This window comes from Chroicocephalus ridibundus, chromosome 1 (assembly GCF_963924245.1).
Source record: "Chroicocephalus ridibundus chromosome 1, bChrRid1.1, whole genome shotgun sequence".
NCBI classification, from domain to species: Eukaryota; Metazoa; Chordata; class Aves; order Charadriiformes; family Laridae; genus Chroicocephalus; species Chroicocephalus ridibundus.
Genome location: NC_086284.1, coordinates 59137472 through 59164288, shown reverse-complemented (window position 1 = coordinate 59164288; position 26817 = coordinate 59137472). Strand labels below are relative to the sequence as shown.

Sequence of the window (26817 nt, the reverse complement as noted above, 5' to 3'; positions counted from 1 at the left end):
CGTACTGTGATGCAATGCAAAATAAAATCCTCACAGTGTCATTTTGCAGAGTAGATTTTTCAGTATTACTGCACTGAGACTGATTTATTTTTTTTTTCCATTAAAGCTATAGTTCCGATATTTGAAGTTTTTATATGCACAATCTTTTTATCTCCTTATTTAATTGTTTGCTAATCATAAACCATGACTTTCAAGTGGCTTAGTCTGAATCTGTAATTGCAAGGTTGATGCTTTTTATTCTGTATTTTTTTTCAGGCTGAAAATGCACTGGCTGTAGTGCCAGAGGAGAGTCGCTCTGAGGGGAAAATAAACTTCAGGGTTTACAGAAAATATTTCACTGCGGGAGCAAATTACTTTGTGATTTTTATACTTTTAGTATTCAATATTTTGGCACAGGTAAGTTGTTGGGAGCCACAAATAATATTGAATGTATTTTGGTTTTGCATTTTTTTCTTTCTTCCTTTTTCTTTTTTACATAGTGTATGCTTGTTACTGTGATGTTTCAGCTAAAATGTTTGGAGACATAGTGTTCTTTAATAATTTTGTAGTGTACTCGTCAAATTTTACATATCAATGTGGAGTTTTGGTACAGCATTGAGAGGTCTTGTGCTGATTCTTCAACCATTTTAATACTTCAGTAAAATAATTATTTTACTGGCAGCGTGGCACAGAACTTATAAGCCAGTCTAATTTTTGGAGATAGAGAACAAAATAATAAGGTGTATAAAGCAGTGTTTCACAAATCTGAACAATTAATATGTTTCTAGTTGAAGGAGGGTAAAAAGATCAGATGAAGGAGGGTAAAAAGATACCTCCCTGGGTATGGGAGGACGGAGTCTGACAGAAGTGTTGAAAGAAAAGGTCGTCTGCTGATAAGTGTAGGTTGTGTGAAGGGCTAGAAGGAGGGTCGCTGTTTAGCAGAAGAAGAAAGTGATGAAGAGGACAGGCAAATACTGTGCGTAGTGCAGACTGTAGCAGGTATCTAAAAGAATTCTTAAACAAGGAAAATTATTTTGAAACTCACTGAAAGAAATGGTGAGCTGCGGAAGCTGCGTGAAGACAGCTTATTGCCTTTTTCTCTCTTGCCTGCTGAGAAAGCTTAAATTCATTTCATGGAAATGATTGGTCTTGGATGGAAAAAATAGTCCATATATTTAGACATGTTACTTCCTTTTTGCTTGTCCTTGAATTGAGTCTGTTGGAAAGATAGCTAAGCAAGATGAAATCTTTGCAGTAGACTGCCCGGAACTTTAAATTCATGTGAACAGAGGTGTATTTTGAGATAAATAACCCTGTTACAAGTTTGTAGTCACCTCTCGGCACAGAAAGAAGGCGGCAGTAGGAGTTTTTCCCTCCCTCTCTTCTCTCATCCTCCTTCAACCCTGTTTCTGGTCATTATCTCCCATAAACACAAATTTCTGGACTGGTAACATCAGAAAGTTTGTTAATCAAAAAGCATTTTGGAATATCTCTAGTAGCAAATTTAGGAACTGAAAAAATGAGTTCTTTAATGTGCAATTAACATACATTAGGAAGAGCTACTATATTTTGTTTGCTTAAGTGTATTGCTTTCCTTTAGTTTGCTATCATGTAAGGTAATTTAAGGTAACTTCTTTCTTTGTAGAGGGTTCTAATGCACCTTCTAATGTGCTTTGCAAATCGCTGCTGGTCTTGAAAGACTGGATGGCATACTTTCCTGAATATGTGATGTTTTCCCAGAGAACATGAAAGAATAGCAAGGAAATTTTAATTTTCTAATGTTTTTTTCATTTTGTAAGATGATTCTTGTGTTTGCCTCTTTTACTCAAGGTGGCATATGTGCTCCAGGACTGGTGGCTTTCTTACTGGTAAGTGGGTGATAATAACTGGTCAGTCATTTCTGCCTTTTCAGTCAAGTGCTGTTTGTCTAATAGAAATCAGTGTTATATGAGGGGTGAGGGGAACCTCTTCTGGGAAACTTCAGAAGATGCTTGATCTTTTTCTGATCTCCACTCATTTTGTGTGTGGGCGGGAAAAATTGAACTTTATGCTGAAGTGTAGCCTGTGATTGCTTCTACTCGTGGTGTGATGCATGACAACATCAGTACATGGGAACTTCTGAACTAAAGCTTTCAACAGAGTTGAATCTAGAAACAGTTGAACGTACTCATGAATATTTGCAGAATGTGATTTGATGATCGTTATCTTCTGTATGCGTTTCCACAGGGCAAATCACCAAGAAAAGCTGAATGTCACAACAAATGGAAATAATGGAGCAAATGAGACTGAACATCTAGACCTTAACTTTTATTTGGGAATTTACGCAGGTAATTACACACTCACGTGTGTGTGTGTCTACAGAACTTATCTGACCTATTGTAATAAACAGTTTTGAGAGGTGTGAAGCAACGGCAATGTGGGGAAATGTGATTTCTAGCAGTAACTGAGTAATGTCTTAACAGATTAGAAGGCTGAGTCTTGCTTCCTGACTAAATTAATTGGAATAAATAAAATGAAAAAATCTAACAGAAGTAGTACATTGAATGCGGACTCTTAATTTGCTTTGCCTGGATTTTGGAAAGTAAACTAGGAATTGAGTATTCAAAAAGTCAGTCACCGTAAGGTTGTGATTATTGTCTATACTAATAGGTCATTGAGCTAAATCTTCAGTCATTATATGGATGGGCAAAAGGGATTAGAAATGGATCTTCATTCTGCGCTGTTCTAAAACTTGGCATGGCTACATTCCTTCTGAAGTGCCATAGCAAAAGAACCAGTTTTTAGAAAGCATCTTAGATGGGTATGCAAAGCAGGATGTTAAAAAACGTTTCAATACATTTCAGTCGGTAGCCATATGCTTCTGAATATCCAGAAAAGGGCATTGATCCTTGTATTCAGGCCTCCAAACATCTTAAAATACTGCTCTGAAATGTAGTAAAAATTGGCGTAGAAAAATCACATGTAGAAATATGCTCTCAGCCTCTTCTGTTTAGCACTTCTAGTGATGTACAGTTTTGTATGGCATGGTAATTTCTTGATGGAGATGTAAATGATAGGTCTGAGAAAACAGGTGGAATACCAGAGGAGTGCGCATTGAATGTGCTCAGAAACATCTCTCAGGAGAGAGAATAGGCAGAGGATTTTTTGTTTGGTTTTTTTTCGGGAATCCACATGATCTGAGTGCTTGACAGAAAACATTGTGCTTGGCCTGGGAAGCAACAATTTAGGAGCCAGATAAACTTGGCTCTTATTTTCTCTGTGTAATGTCTTATTTCATGAGCTGTTCCAGTGGACTGCACAGTATGATTAAGCGTGGCAAACTTGGCTTTCTCTGACCGTATAACCTAAACCACGTTATGGAAAATTTTATCTTTTAAGGCAAATTTTGTTCTAGATAGCAGAACAGCAAAAGTTACCTTTATATTGAAATGTTCAGATGGCTTAGTGAGATATTTGCAATAGTTGAACAGACAGCATTGAGTTACCTACACAAAATTGTAAGTGAAGTTGAAAAATTTATAAAAAGATAGTACATTTCATGTGAAGTGCATAATAATCTAACTTACCTTTTTTTATAACCTCTGAAACCATATAAAATAATCTAACATTTTTATTTTGGATTCTCAATGTTTAGAAAAAGAAAAAATCACCATGGTAATTCCTTCCTAATCCTTGTTGTTTCTATGAAACAAAGATGTAGAAGAGTAAAATTTCTGTTAATGAGAAACCCTGTTGGCCAGAACTGAGGTACCAATTCCACACTTTTTCTATAAAGTGAGCGTGCAAAGAGTCCTTGTCTCTCTCATGCTGAGGTGGTGAGCTTGTAAACACGGAAAGCAAAGACCTTTGGCATGAGACAGACCGGATGAAGGAGTTGAAAGTGAGTCTCATTCCTCCCTCTTCTCCCCAGCCATCAGCTCTTTTCAGGTGATTTGTTTGGTGAGGGTCTTGCCAGCGGCTTCCAGTGGCTTCCAAGCCTGAGTGAAGCTGTACAAAAATGTGGGAATCCCAGGATGTGCTCCCTCTCCTCCAGTCGCTCCCACAGATTGCTGTTAGGCATGGGCTCTGCCACAGCCTCCTGCTGAGTACCTCTTCTGCTCCCTTTTTGCATGACCCAGCTTTCCTGTGCGGGTACATGCAATTACTCTTGGAAAAGTTTTTTTCTTTTACCTGGCCCGAAATACAGCAGTCAGGACAAGGCAAACAAGCTCTCATCCCAGCCACGTGCTTTTTTTTTAAAAAAGAGCACCACGAAGAACATGGGCAATAAACTGTGAGCAGACAAATGAAATAGTGATACCTTTTCTTGCGACCTGGGAGGATACAGCAGTAAGCAGGATGGAATACCCGATTGACTTAACCACATCATAAAATATAAAACCTCACTCTTTCCCACTGTTACTATAGCTGTACCTGAATTGCGTCCAGTTTTAATCTGTCCTTAGACTAGGCAATGTTTTTTGTTTATAGTTAGGGTCTAACTTCAGGGCGTCCTCAAGGCCTGAGCATCTGGGCTTGTGGTAGCTATGCTTAGTTTCTGGAGCACATCACCTGGAGCCTGGAAGCACTGCCAAATGCCAGGTTAACACCTTTGCTATTCACCTCCATCAACTGGGAATTTGGGCAGGCACAATGGAGGTTACACGCAGCAAAGAGAGCAGCAGCAATCTCATCATTCTTTGTTTCCGTGTTTTGCCCCGCAGCACCCCTGTCTTGTAAGTGGAGATGTGCCCAGAAGAAAGACAAACAGTCTACAGACCACTTCCCTAGAAGGGCTCTGTTTCACATGGCATAAGGGATGCATCTTACACTGTGTTAAAGAAATACGCGTAATTTAAATTATATGATGTGGTTTACAGGGGGAAGAATGGCATGAGTGGTTTGGGCTGATTGAGAATAACGCAAGGTTGTCTCTAAATAGCCATGTATGTTATATTGCTTGGTTAATACCTGCTGGCAAATGTTGAATCTTCGCAGTGACCTCTGCAAGCCACAATTATACACGGCACTGTGAAATGAATTTCTTAGCAGAGCTGTTATGCAGAAGGTTTTAATACAGATTTATTTTATAGGTTAACAGAAGCTTCCTGCATTTCTATAAAGTACCAATTCTTTCAAACCGAAAAAGAGAAATTGTTTAAATTGGTGTTATGATAATAACTGAAGCTAGTGTCAAATACAAGATGCCAATGTTCTGCACTCAATCTGGGTTCCTAGGCTTAAGTTTGGATTCTTGCTATATACAGAAGTCAATAAAACTTCCGTTTAGTTCATTTTTATTTTTAAAGTCTTTCCTTGTGAAAGATCCATATCTGTATGCGTGGTCTGTGCATGTTTTTGTAATTTCAGGTTTAACAGTGGCTACAATACTGTTTGGAATAATAAGAAGTCTTCTGGTGTTTCAAGTTCTGGTTAATTCTGGTCAGACTTTGCACAACAAAATGTTTCAATCCATTTTGAAAGCTCCCGTCTTGTTTTTTGACAGAAATCCTATAGGTAAGTTTAGTAGTAAAAAATCCTTAATATTTAATGTGCCTCATTAATTATGTTAACTATATTATTTCTGGGCAATTATGGATTTATAGTGTATTTGCACATTTGTGGGAATTTGTTGCTGCTTTTAATTAAAATCTTTAAATGTGGTCTTTTAAAATCTCGAAGACAGAATGTTGACTGCTTGTTGATGGTTGGTCATACTCTTTTTCAGATGCAGTCTATAGAAAAATGAATTGTATGTTGTTGTACATTGACCTGCTAGTTGCGTTGCTGGTGTTACACAGGGGTCTCTTCCATATGCTGAATGTATAAGCATGCATTTTGTGGGGATGCCTTTCTTGTGCTTTTCTTTGAAAGTTTGAGTCCAAAAATTATTTGCTCTTTTAGAAAGTAATTTTAAGCGTGTGTGGTAATTCACAGTTGTTGAGAAACAGTGTAGCTGTGAAACTATCTTTCCAGAATGGGCAAAAGCATAAAGCACGCAATTTAAAACCATAATCCAAATCCTTATGGTCTTCAAAAGAGAGAAGCTGGAGCAGAGTGAAGAGAGTGAGGAAGTGGGCTGGTGCTGATTTAATAGCCAGCCTTACAGGAGAAACAGAATTCTGATGGCCTTCACTCCCTTGAAGAAAAAGAACATAAGCTTGTTCTCATAGTTCCAGAAGCTGTTTAATGCTCGTAAGGGTATCTAGGGATAGCGTTACTGTTTCAGAGTAGTTACTAAAATTAGTAAGATTTTCAGGGGAAAAAAAACCATGGGGAGAAAAGGTTCATGTCTGTAATATGGTGAATGAAACATGTACCATTTCCCCTTTGAAAAAAATGATACACAACTGCACAAGTTTAAGGCTGGTCTACTTGTGCTGCGTGTCTGTGGTAGTGCAAATTCAAGGCCACTGCAAAGAGTTAGAAGTGAAGCCGTAAGCTCGGGAGAGAGGTTACTGGAGAGCTAGCGAGAGCATATACAAGAAATTATAGTACTGATAGCATTTGTTGTCAGATAGAGATGGATTTTCCTCTTTTTTTTTTTTTTTTTTTTTGTGTATATGTGTGGCATCTGCAGTAACTGCATTTTTGAGGAAGTACATAATCATCTTTTAAGAATGCCTGTAAACACGACTCATCATAACGAACAGAACTATAGACTAAATATCAGGGACAATATAGAGTAATAAATAACGGTTGGCTTTGTAACATACTGTGAAGCTCAAATTAGCAGTGCTTTGTAAAAGAGTGACATTCATAAAACCTGCCTATCGCTGGTATTCACACACTGTCATGACTTACAGATGTGTGTTTCTATTTATCAGCAGATATTTTATAACAGAAGACCAGCATCAGTGTGCATATATTTCTTTCCCTTCATCTTTCGTTTGGTCATGGTAGCATGCAAAGGTACTGCTGTTCTGATCTATACATCTTTTGAAAAAGGAAAAAAGAAAAGGGAAAAGATGAAGTGTGAGACGATGCTGCCGTTCAGAACTGCTGCATGTAGCAGTGCTGAAATTCTGTTTTTAACATCTGCGTTTCATTGTCTGAATTACTTTTTTTATTTTTATTGTGTATTTATCTTTTAGAACTTACAGATGCTATTTTCCTTGCATTGGAGTGAGGTTTGTTTAAGTAGACGTATTTTTATTTCTTTCTTCTTTTTTTTTCCTTAAGATTATGAAAGATATATTAAAAAGAAATTGAAATTATTAAAGGCTCCTTTTTCTAGGGTTGCGATTGTAATAGCCAAGCTATTAGTTATCATATCCCATATTACCCAAGCTGATATTGCAGTTACAGATGTGTTGTTTAAGCATCCAGCATGTTTGTGTGAGGTCTGTTAGACCTCAGCGGAAGCAATTGCTGAACTGACTCTTTCTGTTTTATTTCTCCAAAAATGATCAGCAATTAAAAAATGCCACGGTCAGTATGTCGAATGCAGTGATCCACATTCCAAAGTTGAGGAAGGAAACAAATAAATAGGCATCCCAAGCTCTCGATAGTTCTTATTGGGGAAACAGACTAATGAGCAGCATCAGGGAGTCGACATTAGGAAATGGAAATATGTGGTGAATCATGACATGTCTGTCAGCTCCCAACAGTGTAGTTCAAATCAGTCGTGGTGAATAAATGAAATGACTTATTTCTAAAAAAAAAATTATACTTTGTGAATCAGTTTAGGCACAAGCCCAAGATATCTCTTTACAGATTGCATTAGCAATATATAGGGAGGGGGAGGTTGTAAAGAGAATAGTAATGAGAATCTTACCCAGATGATACAAGAATTTTAATGTATTTTTGGAACCTGGATTATATAGCTGAGACAGAAGACGAATATAAGGACCCCTCTCCTTTCTCCCTTCCCATCCAAAAATGTTTGTATGTACACAGATTTCACTTTTCTGTAATTTGGCATAGAGCTAAAAATAGCTAGATGTTACTGCTTTAAGTATGTTTTGCATTGGAAGAACCTTATTTAATAAACGACTGACTGTCTCTTCCTTTAGCACTTAACCTAACCCCATTGAGCTGATAATCCTAAGTGACTAAAGCTTGTTGTGTTATCCAGCATTCAGAAAGAATTATCAGATATTTATGACTGAAATTCAAATTTATCACTAGATATCTATATGGCATCACTTAAACAGCTATAGAGAAAGCTTGATGGGAAGTTACCGATTACATCGTTGTATTTTAGGATTTAACACATCTGACTTGTCTGCATTTGGTGACAGAACTTGTTTACTTTATTATTTGGAGTGTAGAATTTGACTCTTACTCTTGAAACTTCCTTTGCTCTTCTGTCCAAATCCCAGTAAGGGAACTGCATGTGTGTCAAGGTATCTGTAAAGAGGAAAACGTGGAGGTTTCCTACTTCATAGTGAATGCTTTATATATTCCTCTTCATGTGTCACTTGCAGGAATAAAGGGGTTGATTTCTGTGCACGTCTAGCACAAGAGGGCAGCATGATCTGTTTTATCCCAGTCTAGCATTACAACAGCTTGTTAGAAGGATAACAAAATTTATCTGTTATGTTTTTAGTGGTGATATTTGAGGAGTGACTTTTCAACCTCACCACTGAGCAGTAGTAATGTGGTTCTGTTCCGTTGTCCTCATTATCTGCAAGTATAATATTTTCTCTTAATCTTTTACACGGTAAGCTTTTCAGCTTCATGTAATGCTGAGTTCAGGAACTTTTGTTGGCTTTGTAATTAGTGGCCAAAAGTCAGATAACCCTATAGAGTCTTATGTTTTGGTCCCGTCAAGGAGACCCTCGGCCATTATTCCTTTTAATTTCTTTTGCAAGATGTTTTGTAACGTTTCAAAACAAATTTGATAGAAAGCTAGGTAAAAGGGAGCATGACTTCAGCAGCAGTGACTTGAATTGGGAGTTCCGTCTTTTGAAATTAGTTTCTTACTGATAGTTTAGAAGATCCTAGTTTTGACAAGCTTCAGGATTTGATTCAAGATTACTTGCTTAGCTTGTAAATGAATTGTTCTTTTCTGGGATTTGGGGACAGAGGTTTCTTTACAGAAGGGATGCTAATGTGTAAGTGCATCACTTTCAGTAATGGTAGTTTTAGTGGAGATTGTGTGTAATTTTGAATTGCATTGAGTTTGGGAAACTGAAACCTGCTGCTGCTCTGCTGATGGGTGCTGTAAGAATGAATGAATGATATGCGTGAATTTGTTCAGATAAAATAGGACTCTCTTCCCCCTCCAGAGATCTGTCTAAAATTCAAATTCAACCAGAACCACTACAGAAATGCATATGAAAATCTAGCTCTTTTTAAATTTTTTCCTTTTTTTTTTTTTTTTTTTTAAGAGTTATTGTATCTCTGCAAGCTCCTGGTTCTGATAGTTCATAGAGGAGAAATATTTTGGCAGACATTACAGCATTTCTGGCCTTCCTAGAAATAGAAAGCAGTGAATTGTGTGATGATTGTCTTCTACTTGTTAAATTAGCAAACTTCTTTTTTTCCCTGCAAATGCTTTGCAGGAGCATTAAATAAACATTGATCCCTTAGAGTGCTTATCCAGACTTTGAGGTTTGACCAGTTTATAAAGAGAAATATTCTCCTGTGTTGGCAGCCAGGAATTAAATGCCAAACTGATAGCTAATAGCAGCATATAAAAGCAAACTCTGAATATTAAAAGATAAAAATGTGAAAGAAAGCTGCTGTTAAAATGAAGAGCTGGTTTTTCTTTAAGGCATAAGGATTTTAATTATGGTGTTCATAAATCAAGTGTTGAAACACCTATAATTTGACAGAGAAAGTTTCTTTGTAGGATTAAAAGCATGTTCGTCAATGCACAAGAGTCTATCTGCATTTTATCTGACAGAAGCGTCAAATGGGCAATCTTGTTAAACTATTTAAACCATATAATATTTGCAACAAATATGATATTTCAGCAGTCTGAAAATTACAATGCTGATAATGAGGTTGTTAAATTATACTCTATCAGTTGGATAGTGAAACTGCTCTAGTTAGTGTACATTAATGTATGCTTGTTCACACAAGTGATTCTGCTGAACAAGTAGCATGTTTAAACAAGAAATACTGGTCTTAAACCCTGTGATTTACAGTAGGTGGTGTTTTGGCATATCATGCAGTTAACGAGGCAAAGCTTCATGTTAAAATATTTCGTTTGTAGTCTCATTCATCACTGATATAAATATTCAGTAGCGATGCCAGAAAATGTATTGTATTCCTATTTGACTCAATGACTCAATTGCTTTCTTTTTTTCAGAAACAAGATCTATGCTATCTTTCTGATGCAGTTTTCAGATATTTCCTTGTGGTCAAGATGAATTCTGTGGGGTTGTGTGTACCAGGCTATTTTGACAGCTTTCATGTTCTCTTAAGCTAGTATAAAAAACTACGTTGTCCTTAAAGCCGCAGAGGCTTTGTTTTTTGCTCTCCGTGACAAGCTCTAAAGCACGTTCACGTGTGCGCAGGTTTGTTAGTTTATGTTGAAAAGAAGTCCCTATAGGACAGCCTTTTGTTGTAAAATAAAAACACAGATTCTCTCTTCCGTGTTGGTAATCACTTGCATTTGTTGTTATTAAGATGGCAACACAATAGGTTCCATCAATCATCAAGATCCTTAACAACCGCACAACGTGGTAAATATTATGTTTGGGTGTTTGAGTGGAACAGCTCGTCACTGAAGTAGGTGTGGTAATTAAAACCTGTTAGGTTGCTACATGTGTTGAAAAAAAAAACTTTAATGTTTTTTCATATAACAATGGCGATATGTACTTTAAACCTTATCAGGGCGTGATTATTAAATGATATTTTGTGGGAGTTGCTCATTTACTGTTAGTATTATCGTGGCTTTTGTTAAGGGTTTAAATAGTCTTGTGCTTCCATGTGTTTTATCACCATTATGAGTCTGTCAGGAACCTTATAAAGTTGATTGCTATAGGAGTAGTCTTTAAAGTTAGTAGATAGTACTCTGGTGTTATGTTTACATTTATTATCTATTAGCATAACTCAATTCAACTCTATCCTATTTTTCTCTGCAATAGTAATTGTATGAAACTTGGCCGTAAACTGATGAGACAAGCCCATTACATTTTCAGTTCACCGAGTCAGCGCTCACCCTATTTACGCTTAATACGGGAGATAAAATTAGAAGGTTTACAGAAAAGCTGTTTGTAGGAGGGGACAGGACATTATTTGATAGGGAAATAGCGTGAAGCTTGTCCTGACAGCCCCTTCCAAGCGCAGTCTCCTGCTTCCCTGGCACAAGATTTCACGTCCCTTCACAGAGATTTTCTATCTTCTTCACATTAAGATCCCCTGGCGGGGAAAACGGCCTGCTGCGAAACTCATTTCTGACCATACGCTGACCTGCCCAGATACCGCAAAGTCTAGTTTTTTTCATTTGCTAAAGCAACTACAGAGAGAGCTGCTCTCGCCCCACCTCAGCTGAGCAAAAAGGAGGAATGGAGGACTCGACCAAGACAGAGAAACCTAATTAAAAAATCTTGGCTTTAGAAGACTGCACAGAAGCTGTTCAGAGACAGATCTTTCCCGCAAGTGTTGCGGGAAAGTAAAAACGGGGTTATGTTTTAGTCTCGCATAGGCAGCAGACTGTTTTGATGAGATCTGCGGCAGGGAGGAAGGAAATGTTGGTTGGAGACACTTGAAAACAAGAGGGAGAGACTGCAATAGTATCGATGGGAAAACTGCAAGGGGCTTGAAAAGAGGGCCTAGCTGAGGTGATGCAGCTGCAAATAAGCTTGTGGAGCTAATCTGAAGGTTGGAGAGGTTTTTTGGTTTTGATAATAACTATTTTAAATATGTACTTTTTTTTTTTTTGATATTTTTAACCTGCTTAAAAATTGCCGGATGCTGCTGTGACTGTTGTGGATAGTGGGGATTGGAGGCACCGCACGGGTAGGACGTCTCCTCTCTTGCTGTTCATGGATGCCTGTTCTAGGTGGGAAATGAGCATTTTTGAGAAATGAGGAAAAACTTCTCCAAATCCCCCACTTCCATTCCACCTTGGAACGAGGCAGAAGCATTTCCAAAGCAAAATTATTTTGGGGAAGAGCAGGGCAGGGGTAATGAATAGCCAGGTGGTGAGAGCTCGTATGTGTAACATGGGGAAGGCCGCCCAGATCTTCCCCCTCTCTGATTTAATATGGGCCTCAAACACATGGCTCCCCCATCCCAGGTGAAAGCCCCACCCATCAAGCTCTTGGCTCTTCTGGGCTCTTTCCTGTGCCATAACCTTTCATTGCTGTCTCTTACAGGCACATACCACAGCAGCCTAACTGTGTCTATTTGCAGAAAAAACAGCCTATTTCATTGTGGTAGGTTTTTTTTTGTTTGTTTGTTTTATTTTATTTTTTTTTACCTGAATGGCTGTAAATTAAAATAAAAAGAATACTATGACAGTGCAAACTCATTTCATTAGCACTGTGCAGTACGAAGCACAGAAATCTTTCTCCCAGATGATCCAAGGTAATCTGCACTGCAGCATCTGGGTGAATTAATTAATCTTTCTATATTTTTTTTTTTCAGATTGCCAGCATCTTGCAGATTATGCAACAAGTGAAGATTAGTTTGTGCCTGTGGTGATCTTGGAGAATGTTTGGAAACAAAAGGCACTTCTCGATCCAAAATTAAAATTTTAGTGTAGAAAAGAATGGGTGTTGTATGTGAATCTGCCTGTTCTGGCAATCCAGAATAAAAGCGAAGGCTAGAAATCAACAGTTAGGGAAGTGGAGGTATTGAATCAAGGTCAACTTTAGTGAGCTGTTCAGTTTAAAAAAAATGCAAACTTGGAGTTAATTGCTAAGCTATTTGTGGATAGTACAAGACAGCATTACTTGCTTGCTTCTATCCTGTCTTCCCCAGCTGTTCTTTTTTTCCATCAGAATCAGTAGGTACTTTAGTCAGAGGCTTTTGGTTATGTATTCAGGTGAATACATATGCAGGACCTCCCTCAGGTTTTGATTTCTGATGTCATTTTAGGTAAGATGATGTTGTATTTGGAGGAGGCAGCATTATGACAAGCCGTATATGTTAACAGCTACCAGGCTTAAGAGAGCTCTACAAAGTGTTTTAAAATAGCATCAAGTGTATGAAAACCAATTTTTTGATTTATTAGTTCCTGGACAATAGTCCTGTAATTAGAATAGTACTGTGTAATGGACATTAATGATTGCTTGTGGCAATACCAACCTTGAGGTAGGTAGATTGAAACTGGAAACTGCGGGTTCATGGAGGTTTGTTTCAGTGTTCATTTAAATTTGGGCTCTTGTTGAACATTTTCCTAGGTGATTCACATTTGCATATTTTGTTGCCATCGCCTTTGATTTCAGCTTGAGCAGAATATTTAGTTGTGGTGGTCCCTAACGAGAGGTTGTGGAGTGAGAGCATTTCTGAAATGTCTGGAGAAGCTGAGGCTGCTTTAACTCTTACTCATCTAATGCTGGGTAGGAAATGGTATTCATAGAGCCAGTATGCGAAGCAGGCTGACTGGTATATGGGAGAAAGGTCTCAAAATCTTCATTCTCAACTGTTTGCTTCAGAATAGAAGTGCATTGTATACTAAGGAGAGGTGGCTTTCTTTTCATGTTGGACTTTTCACTGCTACGTAAGGCTCACAAATGACTACTGACCTGCTTGTCTTGGGTTGTAGCATCCCCTTATCCTTCCTCGTTTGCCAGTTGAAAAAAGAATATAGGGGTCACTAATACTCCTCAAACTCCTCCTGTGCTATTTGTGCAATATTTGTGATATTTGTAAACTCAAAGGAAGTTTAAAGTTAAACTCCTCATAAGTTCATGGTTTTCCTGTCCACTGGCATAGTCCTTATCAGTTTTCACCCACTGCGTACCTGAATTTATCCTCGGCTTTCTGTGCCTGGGAATGCTACTCTACCATCTCTCCCAGCCTCTTTACACTGTCTTCTGCATGTGTTCTGTCCTCTTCCAAGCATAAATCTTCGCTAGCCTGTGTTAGTGTTGGGGCATAAAGTGCAGAATAATCTGAAGGTGTGTGGAAAACTGAGAAGGTGAAGGTTTGGTACATGGACATTATTGCTGGCAATTATAAGGTATAATGGATGGAGGACAGATGGCCTAACTCTTCTCTTCCTCAGTTTTCTTTTTATCAGATGTGATGAGACTTCTCTGTGTGTGTGTGGTAAACCTGTTTTTTCTCAATGAAGTTATTGTCTGTTTAATATGCAAATGATGCAATGCAGAACACTGCTAATTCGTGCGTAGGCAAGAAAATCCCCTCTGCTTTGTGGTGAGCTTCCCTTCATCGAGAATACATGTTCCTTTGTCCCTGCATGTATTAATTTCTCAGCATAATTTCAAGTTCATCAGTTTGAATGTTCACAACCCAAAATAGATACAGTTCAGTCTAAATTTTCAGACAAAGTTCCTACATCTGTTTTTAAGATGTCTTAAGCAATTTCTCATACAGGAATACTGTTCCTGCCCTACCCTTTCTAGGGCATGCCCAGAGGATAGTACGTGACTAGGTGCTGGGGGCATTTGCTCAGTGTTGTTGGTTTTGGTTTTTTTCCACTCCCTCCTTTTTAATATGAACATTTAAAGCTGTAAATAAACTTCACACTATCTCATGCATCTCTTCTTCCAGTGCACTTATTTTATGTTTATAATATGTCATGCTGGTGTTTAGAGAGAAGGTGGTGCCTGTCTTCACTTAGAGAGATTGGGTTTAGAATGTTAAATGTTTTATATGCAGCGATCTTCTCATTACATGGGGTAATGAACAGTTTCAGAAGTACTGTTGCTGTCTGTCACTCGTGTTTGCTTTCTCTTCCCTCTCACTGAAATAGGGGTATATATCCTTAATGCTGGGCAGCTTAATTTAGAACCTATTTTTGTTGTGACCTGTAAACATGAGTAAATCTGTGCATTGCCTAATGAGAGAGGAGCCTAACTTTCTTTCAATTTACGATAGGAGAAACTAAAAGCAACCTGAAGTGCTGGGGTTCCTGTGCTTGTTCAGACTGGATTTGCTGTATGGCACTTACTTGGTTAAGTTGTTGTTAAGTATAAGGTACAAATGGCATTTTTGTTATGGTAGAATTGGGTTTTCAGTAACAGAGGTTGAAGGTTCAGCGTGTAAAATATACAATTTTCTGGCATAAAATAATAGAACTTCATCAAATCCATGATTATTTCTGTTTTCTAGCATTTAGGATTCCAGTTTGAAGAGTACGTATAATGAGAAATGGCCAGGCAAAGAAGGGTATTCACAAAGGTTAACATTAGCCTAAGGTTTACCAGATACGTGATGGAGAGGCAGGACATTACTGAGAGCACCAATGTTAGGCTTTTGCTCTAAATCTTGCTGGAGAAAAGCTCTTTCCTGCCCACCACAGTAGGGGGGTTTAGGGTACCTAGCTGTCTGTGTGCTTAAGGATGGGTATCTTAAAACCTTCAATATCCTGAACTTACCACCAAATTTAAGAGAAAGGAATGAACCATAATTTTCACGTATATACATACACATATATAAAATATATATATTAAAATATATATTAAAATATGTATTTTTAATACATATATATGTGTATATATTTTTTTTACACATATATATATATGTAAAAAAACCCATATGCTTTGCCTGATGTTAGTATAATGCTTCTTCCCTTTCCCCCTTCCTTCATTCCCTGGTCTCCTCTTAGAAGAACAATTCTCCCTCCCCCAGGTCTCAACAACTGGCCAAAAGTAAACAATTACTGTTAGCCTTCCAGAATATTTCTGGTATTTCCTGACTAAAAAATGGTAAAATGGTTTAAGGAAGAGTTGGTAGTGGTTACCTTTAATCAGCTAATGTTACCTTACTGTTGGAGGAAAAAAAATATTTTGATGCTCATTTAGGACAAACGATATCTGTAGAAACCTCTGCAGATTTCACCAGAATTGTGAAATATAGATGGTTCTAGTTTTAGAAGCACCATCTTTTTTTCTATTGAACTAACAATATGGAGGGAACATTTTTTCCTCAATATTTTCAACAGAAAACTTGTTTTACTAGACTTGTTCTAATGTTAAGAAATCTTATCTAAGGCGCACTTTCAAAATAAAATCAAATTTGAGAGAAAAAAGTGCTTTGAGGATTTTATAAAGCTGACAAGTTTTAATATTCCAAATATGTAGTGACAATGATCTTTTTTCATAATTAAGCTACGAGTATGGTTTAATATTGAACTCAAAGTCATTCACTAAATGCCGCTTATATTTAAACCTCCAAAAATCCCCAACAGAAAAAAATGGAAAAAACAATCCCGACATATTTTTTTTTTAAATCGAGATAAGAAAAAATAAACTCTGCTGCACCTCAGTTTAATAGCCAGTGTTGCTCAGTCACTACCGAAGGCTTAAGGAACAGTGTTTAGAAGTGATTGTTCAGAAATAAGTGTTTCTCAAAGATTATGAGGGCTTATACAGATGATTTCATTCACCTGCTGAGTGTTTGAGAGTAGAAATGTCCAATCTGACACTTTCCAGAAGTGTGTGTTTGCTTAAAAAATAGAAACATTCCTGTGGAAAAATAGTGTTTCATTAATTGTTTTCCGATCTTAGCCATGCAATAAAGCAATATTATTAAGTTCTTTTGATGGAGACTCAAACATTTTGTGAAATGCAAAATCCCAAGTTTCTGAAATTATCTGAGATTTTTTAATTTTAAAACGTAGCACTGTGAGCACTTAATTTGTTAACACCTTTGTGCTCTGCTTCTGTTGTTTGTACTTCTCATGAGATGCAAGACGTTCAAATGCTTATTGACTGCTTTTTATTAATTGTAAAGTAGGCATGGAGGTGTTTTGAATAGAAATCTGATGTATTTTTCAATTAAATGGGCAGAAGGAGAACGAGTTAGTAGTATGGTTCTTGGAAGATCAGAAGAATATATTCGTTCTTTGACTCCATGAGGAGGAGATGCAAGAATATTATCCCAGCTAGTGACCTCCAGCACTAGAGTAGAATAGAATTTGCAAACTTCTTTGGGTTGTATCTGAATTACTACAAAGTAAATGGGATGGCTTTCAGCATGGAATAAAAAGGCTTAAAAGGCCCTTCACACCCCTTAGATTTGGTGTACAGCGGTGATTCGTACTTGTCTTTCATCTCATCTTTAAAGGGATGGTGGTTCTTCATAATGGAGCTTGACCAGCAGGATAGACAAAGCGTGCTGTTGGTGTAAGAGGAAGTGTGATGGGTGTAACACTCACTCCTCAGACCAAATTTGCCTCTTGCTATATGCCTTTCTGCTGTGACACCAGAGAGGAAACAGAGCAAGGAAGGAGGTTATTTTAATTAGTGAATTCTAGACTATCCTCAAAGGCTCTGATACTTCGATCTAATTTTCTCTTCTGATTTTCTGTTGATTCTTCCAAATGCTTCAGACTTTCTCAGACAAAAGCCTCTTTCTTCACAATTGTCAAATTTCATTGAATCTCAAGTCTTGGTGATAGAGCTTAATTGTCAGCAAAATAAGTCTTGGTTTCTGTAAATTGTTTGATCCTCAATTGGTTTAGAAGTGACAATATACTTTCTTTTACAGGGTTTAGATATTGTTTCCATGTGGCATATGGAGCAAAGTTGGACCAACTGAAGAAATTATTTCAATTGTTTTCTGTCAGGAAAGCTTAGACAAAGAGCTTAGTCTCAGATCCTTTAAAGTTCAAGCATCTGCCACTAGGGGCAAAAATTATTTTCCTGTAGGCATTCATCTTTTATTGTAGATTTACTGTGCTGCTTCACTTGGTTGATAATCTAATTTAAACCACAGAGATGAGTCATACCTCCTCAATGGGATTCACAGCTAGTTTAAATTCTCTGATGTCAGAACCTTTCAGTTCTTCCAGGATCTCTTTTCTGAACATAATGGTCCTTTGGGTGTCTAAATGCACTGAGGAGGAAAGAATGTGACCCATGCAAATGGTAACGCTTCAGTGATACTGTTTTACAACGTACCTCAGGTTTTGTTTTTAGTATTTGTTTGGGTTTCTAGTTCAGGTAACTTGTGATGTCTTGATTTAATTTGGGTCGTCATCACGCCAAGTGGTCCGTTGTGGACAGAATTCTGCAGGTATGAGGGTAGCACCCTCCTGAAGTAAGGAATTTTCTGGAAGGTGGAATAGACCTCACCACATGGATCATGTGCTGTACTAGAGAGTTTTCTTTTATGAGACCATCATTTTCTATACCAACTGTGATATGACAGTTTTCCAGAAAAACACTGGATTATGAAAGGGTACAAAACCTTGATGTCAAGAGACATTTTGGTCTCCTTTCTTTGGAAAAACAATACAAACAAACAAAACGGCAATTGTCCAGAAGGCCCTAAAAGGTTTTAGAGTGATCCAAACACTTAAACTTGTTTGTGACCTCTCCCTGAAAGCATGACTGCTGTATAGCTGACCACTAAGAACTTCAGGAATTGAATGTTCATATTTGGAATGTGAATTGCTATTTAAGGACTTCCTCTTCAGAGTCAGTCAAGGACAAAATAGACATTCAGAAAGTTAAGAGGCGTTGTAAATACCATTCAGCTGTGATGAAAAGTTTATTGGATGCTTTTCGCATGCATTCTAAAGTTAAGCTACATTTTGAAAACCATCAGAGCCAACATTTGTTCTCTAAATATTGTAATTAAATATCTACAATGCTAAGTTGTTACTAATTAATACTCTGTAATATTAATAGTGGTTGGGTTATTGACACTATTTTGCCTTCCATGGTTATTTTGCTTAAAGTTATGCTTTTGTTTCGTATGTTTTAATGGTGTGTCCACAAATTGATCCAGAATCAAGTTCTGTGCTCATGCTGTTTTGTGAAGAAGGAAGGAAAAACACAAGACGTTTTTCTGTCATTTAATTTCATTATTATAGGTATGGTTTTCCATATTAATCCTGCCTTATTGGAGATTTGGCTAATGCCTTTTTTAATGCAGAATGTCAGCAAAGCAGTTGTTTGAAAGCAGCCTTTCCCAAAATGTCTGGGATCAGATAATGATCAGTGATTATTTGTGAAATTTGTAGTGTTTATTCCAAAATATAACTTGTGGTTTAGATCCATGAGAGGATTGTAATAGTGTTTTATATATTGGATATGGATACCTGAAAGATAGGTATTTTTGTCGTGGTCTTTGCATTGCTCCTTTGTCCAGTTGTCCAGTTCTTTGCAGTCCTGGAATCTGTTTCATGCTGATGTGTCTGATGTAGTTTCTGCTGGTTTAAAAAAACAAAACCAAAACCAATTTGTGGTGAAAATGGATGTCAGAGAAACAAAACGAATGCATAAATAAGCGAACTGTTAAGACCCAAAGACAGACATGTTTATTTTGAAGGAAGAAAGAAAACTTTTACTGAGAATTCCTCTACCTGAAATCCTAATCAGTCTTGTGAAATCTTAAGACCCCATGTGAATGACATTAAGCAAACTAATTAGAGTATGCTCTAAAGACTAACGAGACACAACCAGCTGTTGCTGCTGCAGTTCTGTAGTTAGCAGAGTGAAATATGCTCCTGTAAGAGCAGTTTAAAGCAAGAAGTAACTAAAATCCTCTGAATCGTTCTCTAAAGGCATCTTTCTCAACAGATAGCGAGTCTTGCCTCATCTGTCTAAGTATAACCTTCTGAATAGTCTGTATGTCCTGGATGCAATTTGCAATGTTCCTTCACGTGACAGTGGCTTTTTGGCTTCCACAGTTTTAATTTGGGAACTGTTTCAGAACCTGATCTCTCACTTTCTGTAAGGATTTCCCATGTTTTTCAGTGTAAAGCACCCTTCCTGTTGCCTTTACGGCTCATGTGTAGTTATGGTAGTTCCCCTATCTGTCTCTTTCTGTCATTCTGCGTTTCCAAAACATCACAGAATCACAGAATGGTTTGGGTTGGAAGGGACCTTCAAGATGATCTAGTTCCAACCCCCTGCCATGGGCAGGGACACCTCCCACTAGACCAGGCTGCTCAAAGCCCCATCCAGCCTGGTCTTGAGCACTTCCAGGGATGGGGCATCCACAGCTTCCCTGGGCAACCTGTTCCAGTGTCTCACCTCCCTTACAGTAAAGAATTTCTTCCTAATACCCAATCTAAATCTACGCTCCTTCAGTTTGAGACTGTTACCCCTCGTGCTATCATAACAATCCCTGGTAAAGAGTCCCTCCCCATCTCTCCTGTAGGCCCCCTTGAGGTACTGGAAGGCCGCTGTAAGGTCTCCCCGGAGCCTTCTCTTCTCCAGGCTGAACAACCCCAACTCTCTCAGCCTGTCCTCATAGCAGAGGTGCTCCAGCCCTCTCGTCATCTTCGTGGCCCTCCGCTGGACCCGTTCCAACAGGTCCATGTCCTTGTGTCGAGGGCTCCAGAGCTGTACGCAGTACTGCAGGTGGGGTCTCACCAGAGCAGAGTAGAAGGGCAGAATCACCTCTAAATTCAGGCACTCTTCTAGTTTAAGTGTTGCAGCCACCTTCTGTTCACCTTCTGTTCTCACTTGCTTTGTCCCAGACTCTTCCATGCTTCCTAGCCTGTGCCTCGCCTTGTCAGGCTTCATGCCTTGGTTGTGCTTGGGATGACTTTCTCCCCTCTTTTTTTGGGTGTGCTTATTTGTGTCCAGAATTTGTGCCATTCCATGGTGAAGGGGAATGGAAGAAACAATAGCAAAGGAAGAGGGAGGTGAGCAAGTGGGTGAATGAAGCAGAGGGTGAAGGAGAGGGCATGTGCAAGCAGCCAGTCTGCACAGGGCAAAAATTCAAGTCAATATGTACAAAGCTCTTTTGATTTCCAAACATCCCAAGTTTGGCAACTTCTGTGACTGTTACTACCAGCAAGTCTTTTGACAGTTCTGTCTTGCAGCTCCTCCCCAGGGCCAGATGGAGAGAAGGCTTTTTCTTGATCTTATGGCCCCGTTGTACTTTGAGGTGTAGAAAGGAGCGTGGCTTCGTTTGAGCATCAGCCCACTTCCCATGCAAAGCTTTTACTATTTCTGCACCTGGTAACTGCAGCTGTTGGCACGTTCTGGTGTTTTTTTCCTCCCTCCATCATCATTTTGCTGGCTTATCTTTTGTGCTTACATCTTTGTAACTTCCTGCTCTCTGTGCAGTAAAGTTCATCCACAAGCTGGCTTTTCTTCATCTTAATATCATCTCTCAAGATACACCAGTATCACTGTAACCGCAGTATAACTATACACTGACAGTAGTTAAACATTATGGGTGGAGAAGCTCATTAATTCCCTGACCCCTTTGTTTTCCCGTACTTAAAAAAAAAAAAAAAGGGCGAAAAAGGCACACATCTTGTCCTGCAACTTTCTGTTCCAACTTACTGCTACATCTTCTCTTTGCTCCTTGTTCCTTTTATAGTCAATGGTGTTGGTTTCTCTTAACCGACACAACAAACTCTTCAGGGCAGGGCATGCTGCTGGCTACGTGATGGTCCAGCGTGCATCCTAGTGAGGCTCTGCCTCCCACTTCAGATATATTAGTCCTCTTTTGGGTGTTTCTGTCATGCAAATAACAAATGGCAGTGTTCTCAGGAGTCCCTTGTTGCGGGCGGCACTCTTCTATTTTTGCCTATTTATTTATTTAGGAGTTCATAGTGGCGGACAGCTGTAAATCAGAGCTTCACAGTGAAGTCTGTCTTTGAATTGAACAAAAACGAAATAGATTGTAAATTGTATTCACTTCTGCTTGAATGACTGTTTGGTAAAGCCATTTTTTTTTCCTCCTTGATGCGTGTGAATTTTTTTCTCTGTTTATGGAAAAGTGAATAAATGTTGATGTAAACATATTTATGTTTATCATTCAAAGTTTCTTTCTTATTTAAAAGCCATGAAAAAATAGAAAATTATAGGACTACCTTAGATTTTTGTTTAATTTTAAGTGATGTATATGTAAGTGTATGTTTTTAAACTAATTTAACCTCTAGCATTCAGCTGTCAAAAAATCTGGGGCGATGAATGTGAGGTATATTTCTACATGAACATTAAATGTTCTTTGGTTTTGATTTATACACTACTAGTGTTTTAATATAGTCAGCAGCTACTTACTCATTTGCAGAGTAAGTACTACTTACTCCTAGTGTGTTTTTCTTTCTTGTTTTTGAGGTGAAGCTTTCTAATAGTTGCCCAGTAGAGGGGGTACAGTAAAGTCATATGCAGTGCAATATAACTTTTCACAGTGCTTAGCATTTAATCATTTAATTATTAAAATTTCTTTCTTTTAATGTAATGAATATAGTATACAGTAGAGAAGAGGTCATATTTTGGTTTTTTGTCTCATTTGAATGTATATTATACCCCGCATTTCCATTTCAGTGTTGTTAATTATAGTTTAGGCTGCGAAGAAGTTTACATTATAGGGATTTTTTTTTTTCCCCCAGAAGCTGATGGCCCAAAGAAATGCATTGTCAGACTATATCTAGATTCCTTTGGACAGCACTCCTTGCTTGAAGAAAACGCTTGGGATGTGGTTGCCTTCAGCTTTTCTGAGACAAAAGATTTTTTCATTGTTTCTAGGCGAGATTTGCAAGTGGAATTTGGTGCCAATCACAAAACCGAAGAGGAGGTGAAGTCATCCCTCCTTATATACCCTACAGCCCGCTCCGCAGGAAAGGATCCATTCCATGCCCTAAATTAGGCCAAATAAAAAAAAAAAAGCGATCTGAATCCAGCTGTAGTCCCTCCCATGCTGATTGCCGTAGCCTTCAGGCACGCACTCATCTGCCTTCTTCCAGTGCCATACTTATTTACTGATTCATCCAAAGGGAGAGGAGCTTCAGGAGCAGAGACTGAAGGAGGCCTACCGCAGAATTGCCTCTAGTAGAGCAATTAACACGCTCGCTGGAGAGGTGGGCGACCCGCATTCAGTGCAGGCTCCCTGACTGATAAAAATAACACATTCCTTTGCGTCTCTGGCCAGCCTTCACCTCTCGTGTAAATGTCCTGACCCCAGGGCTTGGCTGTACCTTTATAAACAGCACGACAGGTTTCCCAATATCTTCTTCCTTTGTGGTTTTGTGAATGGTACTGAAGTTGTGAATCTAGTTGTTTCCAAATTTTCTGTGGCTTTGCTCTAACATGTGGCTTTAAATGTCCTAAATGGAAGCAAAATTTTTAATTTCGTGGGAGCGCGTGTGTCTTGTCTAACACACAGCAGATTTTCCAAGCAAATGCTTTGATTATTTGCAAAGCCAAGTAAAAGAGACACAGTTCGGATTTTCTGATACTTATAGTAGAGTTTCTCTTGAGTTCAGTAGTAATGACATTTCATGTGAGACAGGAAAAAAACGCACTGAAAATTACCCCGTGTCATCCATTCTGAATTCTGGATAGACAAACCCATGTTGTTGCAGTGGCTTTTTTATAGTATGAGTAGTTAAACAGGAAAAGGTATTTTCAGGAATCATTACATGGGTACATAATGAATGAGCTTTAGAGAGAATCTCTTCTTGCCAAACAATTCACATTTTCCAGAAGAGGAGAGAAATAAAAAGAAACTGAAGCTAAAGAAAAATGAATGATCGAGCCAAAGGAACGTGCCAAGCAGAAGACGAGGGTTTAGAAAGTTAGATGAAGACATGAAATGCCTCTGCTGTTTGAGCTGCCCAAAGGCTTTATCCTCAAAATGGATGGGGTAGGTAGAGGCCAGAAGTCTTGGCTTGGCTTTCACAGCAACAGTCTGTATAGAATTCCCTTCCCTGATTTCAAAAGAGGAAGAAGATGGCTGGGCTACATCAGAATCATTCTCTTCAGTGTGTGGGAGGGGATCTGAGTATATATGATTGGTAAAATACAGGTTAATATTTTTTTTGCTGAATGATAACTGTATCAGCCGGATAGCAGTTTCAGATGAAGATTTCAGGAGGCAAAAGCTTTATATTCAGTAATGTCCTACTTGGTTATTGTCATCTTAGACTTCAGTGACGACTGAGCCCTTCTAACTTCAAGGCCTAAAAAAAAAAGGGGGGAAGGAACAACATTAAAAAGAAGCAAATTAAGATTCTTATTCGGTGAATTATCCTTAGGAGGTGGAATGGTACGAAGATCAATAAATCACCAGCAGATTTGCAAGAGCTATGTGGGATTTCCCCCTCTCTGATATTTTCTGAAACACAGCATTTAAAGTCTATTCTGAATCTGGTCTTGATAGTGTAAATAGCACAGGAAACCTCCTTTTTGTTGTTGAAAAAATCTTACTAGAAAGGTGACATATATTTCCATTTTTGTTTTAATCCTTATATTGATGTATATTTATATATAACCTCCAAATCGGAAAGTAGCTCTAAAAGCTGTTTTTCTCCCCTCATGTAAAAATTATGGCATTAGAATACTCTTCAGGTATTTCAGTCCATCCTGAGTTGTAGTGTTCAGTTTAATTCATTGTGAGGCCCTCTCCAGCAAAACAACACTTGGGAAATATTTTCAGTCCAACTTGGATTTATACCAGAAAGGAGAACTAGACTACGAAAATGCCCTTTCAAAAGTGGATGAGTTTGTGGTTAGTTTAGCAAGGAATTAAAATCGCAATCTTGCTAGTAAAAAGCCAATATAGGACTATATTTCATGTATACTATTCCAGGTTTCTATTACAGTGATGCTTTATATTGTGGTGTTGCAGCAGGTGACTTTACATCTGGAATAGAAAAAGAAGGTGGTGTTAATCAACAGAAAATTCTGTAGATAGTGTACAACTTGACATGTTTTAAAAGATGAGTTAATAAGTTGCAAGTGGTTACCAATCTTTAATTATTTGTATTTTCCTTCAGGAGGGGGAAGGAGGCCAGTGTCAACTCTTCCTGTATCCCCTCCTCTGTATAAATACGTTTTTTGTGTTGTTCAGTTGGACTGTGTGCTTTAAAAATATCTTCTTGCTTATGTGGTAGTATATACCAGAAATTAAGTTGTGCTGTATTTTGGCAGCACATTAGAGTTGGTGGCTTGATTTTAGTTTTTCATTTGTTTCAGTATGTTTAAATGTAAATTTTATTCATTAAACTCAGAAAAACTTAAAATAGCTCTAGTGAATAAAAATGAGTTTAAAAAGAAGCAAAAAGGATATCCAGAGCTTAACTTCTGGAATTGTTAGAACTTTGTTCTGTCAATCTTCATCACAGAATTATGTATGAAAGGTTTAATATTACCCCAGGGATTGGGGGTGAGGGGGTGGGTAGGTGTCTGCTTTCATTGTCATTCTAATTATGAAGCAGAGATGTAGCGTTGTACTCAGGTTATGGGGCAAAACTTTGTTATATAGCCAGGAGTTTGTTGTTTTGAATGATTCTGGTAAGTTCTTTCACAATAAGTTACAAAAGAAGAAATCCATGAGTGTTAATTATTGGGGTAGGCGGTATCATTGCAGGGATCAATAATTTCAAAGTTGCTAATGAATATATTATCCCAGATCTATCATGCTTTTGTAAAAGAGATCATTTCATTAGCAAGTATAATACATCACTGAAGTTAAACTCTACTTTGCAAATTCTGTTACAGCTGAAATTGTAGCCAACTTAGTTAATTGGTAATGATATATAATATGAAAGGCAATTACAATGCAGAAGGTATTTTGAGATTTCTCATGAAAGCAATTTGAGAAAGAAGGAAAGTTATAATTTTTTTTTTCCAATCAAGATGTTTTTCTTTGTGTGCTTCTGTTTTTAATGAAACTTTATATATCTTTTCTACATTGTATCGTAAGTGAGGAGACAGACTTTGGCTGGTGATAACTAATGTTAATGCACATGGTTTTCTGAGCACGCGCAGGAAAAAAGACAAATCAACTGTACCACATAACTTAGCAAAGGGATAAGTCAACTTGCACGTAGCATTGACCTATTTTGATTTTCTACATGCAGGGTAATTCTAATCAGTAGGTCACTAAAATACTGTGTGTTTCTAGTGGACTGTAAAGCTCAAGAAACAACTGTACAGTTAGGATCAAAGTATTTGTACTAGGTAACGTAGACGTCTCCATCAGCAGTAAAAGTAGAAATTCATTTCCAAAGAAGCCTGTTTTCCATTCTTATCTTCGTCATAGTTATCCTTCTTTCTTTAAATCCTACACTTAAAAATAAGATCAAACACAGTATTCATGTTTTCTTCTCGTTTCCTAACTGTTTTCCTGTTTGACAGCAGTCGTGTAAAAAGTCCTTTTCAAGTAGTAAATTAATTTGGATAGAAGGCATCCCACCTGAATTCATTACATGCTGGCAGTTTAGATAAATGGATGTTATGATCTCAGCATATTTTGGCCCAGCACCACTGTGCCCATTTGCAAATGTCTAAGAAAGTGATAATATTCCTGTCAGTTTCAGGCTGCTAAAGAAAAAAAAAATGGGGCAGAATTTCTTATTTATATTTATAGGATGCCTGTGGGGAAGACAGTAATGCTGTATATGGCAGTTTGTGTGGACGTGTGGTGCTAAACATATATTAAAAAAAGATAACAGACCTATTGACGTTTCTTTGTAGAAATATGGAAGAAAAGCCAGAGTAGATCAGTAATTGACAGCTATGCAGGAGATGCATTTCCAGATTTCTTTCTGAAGAAATATTTCACAAACTTACAATTCCTTTCAGAGTCGGTAATCCATCTTTAATTATTGTGTTGATTTCATAGTTGTATTTCACAAGGTTGATGTAATGTCTGCTTCCTGCCAACATTTGATATGGACAATCCACTTTGTCGCTGCTTTGATGAAATGGAAGGCTGCTTGTAGTTGCAGTACTTTTTTCTTTTTCTTTTTTTCTTTTTTCGGCATATATGTGTGAACTGAGCACGGGCGAAGACTTATCAGTCACTGAATGCCATAGCTTAACAGCAAGATATGTGGTGAGCTGTCGATTT

At 37.9% G+C, this 26817-nt stretch overlaps 1 protein-coding gene across 3 annotated transcripts in view; it reads left to right on the top strand.

The window, feature by feature from the left end:
- Positions 1–26817, top strand: part of ABCC4 (ATP binding cassette subfamily C member 4 (PEL blood group)) — a 186369-nt gene that overhangs the window by 84478 nt on the left and 75074 nt on the right. For all 3 annotated transcript variants that reach the window (XM_063336396.1, XM_063336387.1, XM_063336381.1), the window contains 4 exons: positions 256–396; positions 1810–1847; positions 2206–2306; positions 5329–5475. In XM_063336396.1, coding sequence (XP_063192466.1) covers positions 256–396; positions 1810–1847; positions 2206–2306; positions 5329–5475 — 427 coding nt within the window. The remainder of the gene's footprint in view (positions 1–255; positions 397–1809; positions 1848–2205; positions 2307–5328; positions 5476–26817) is intronic.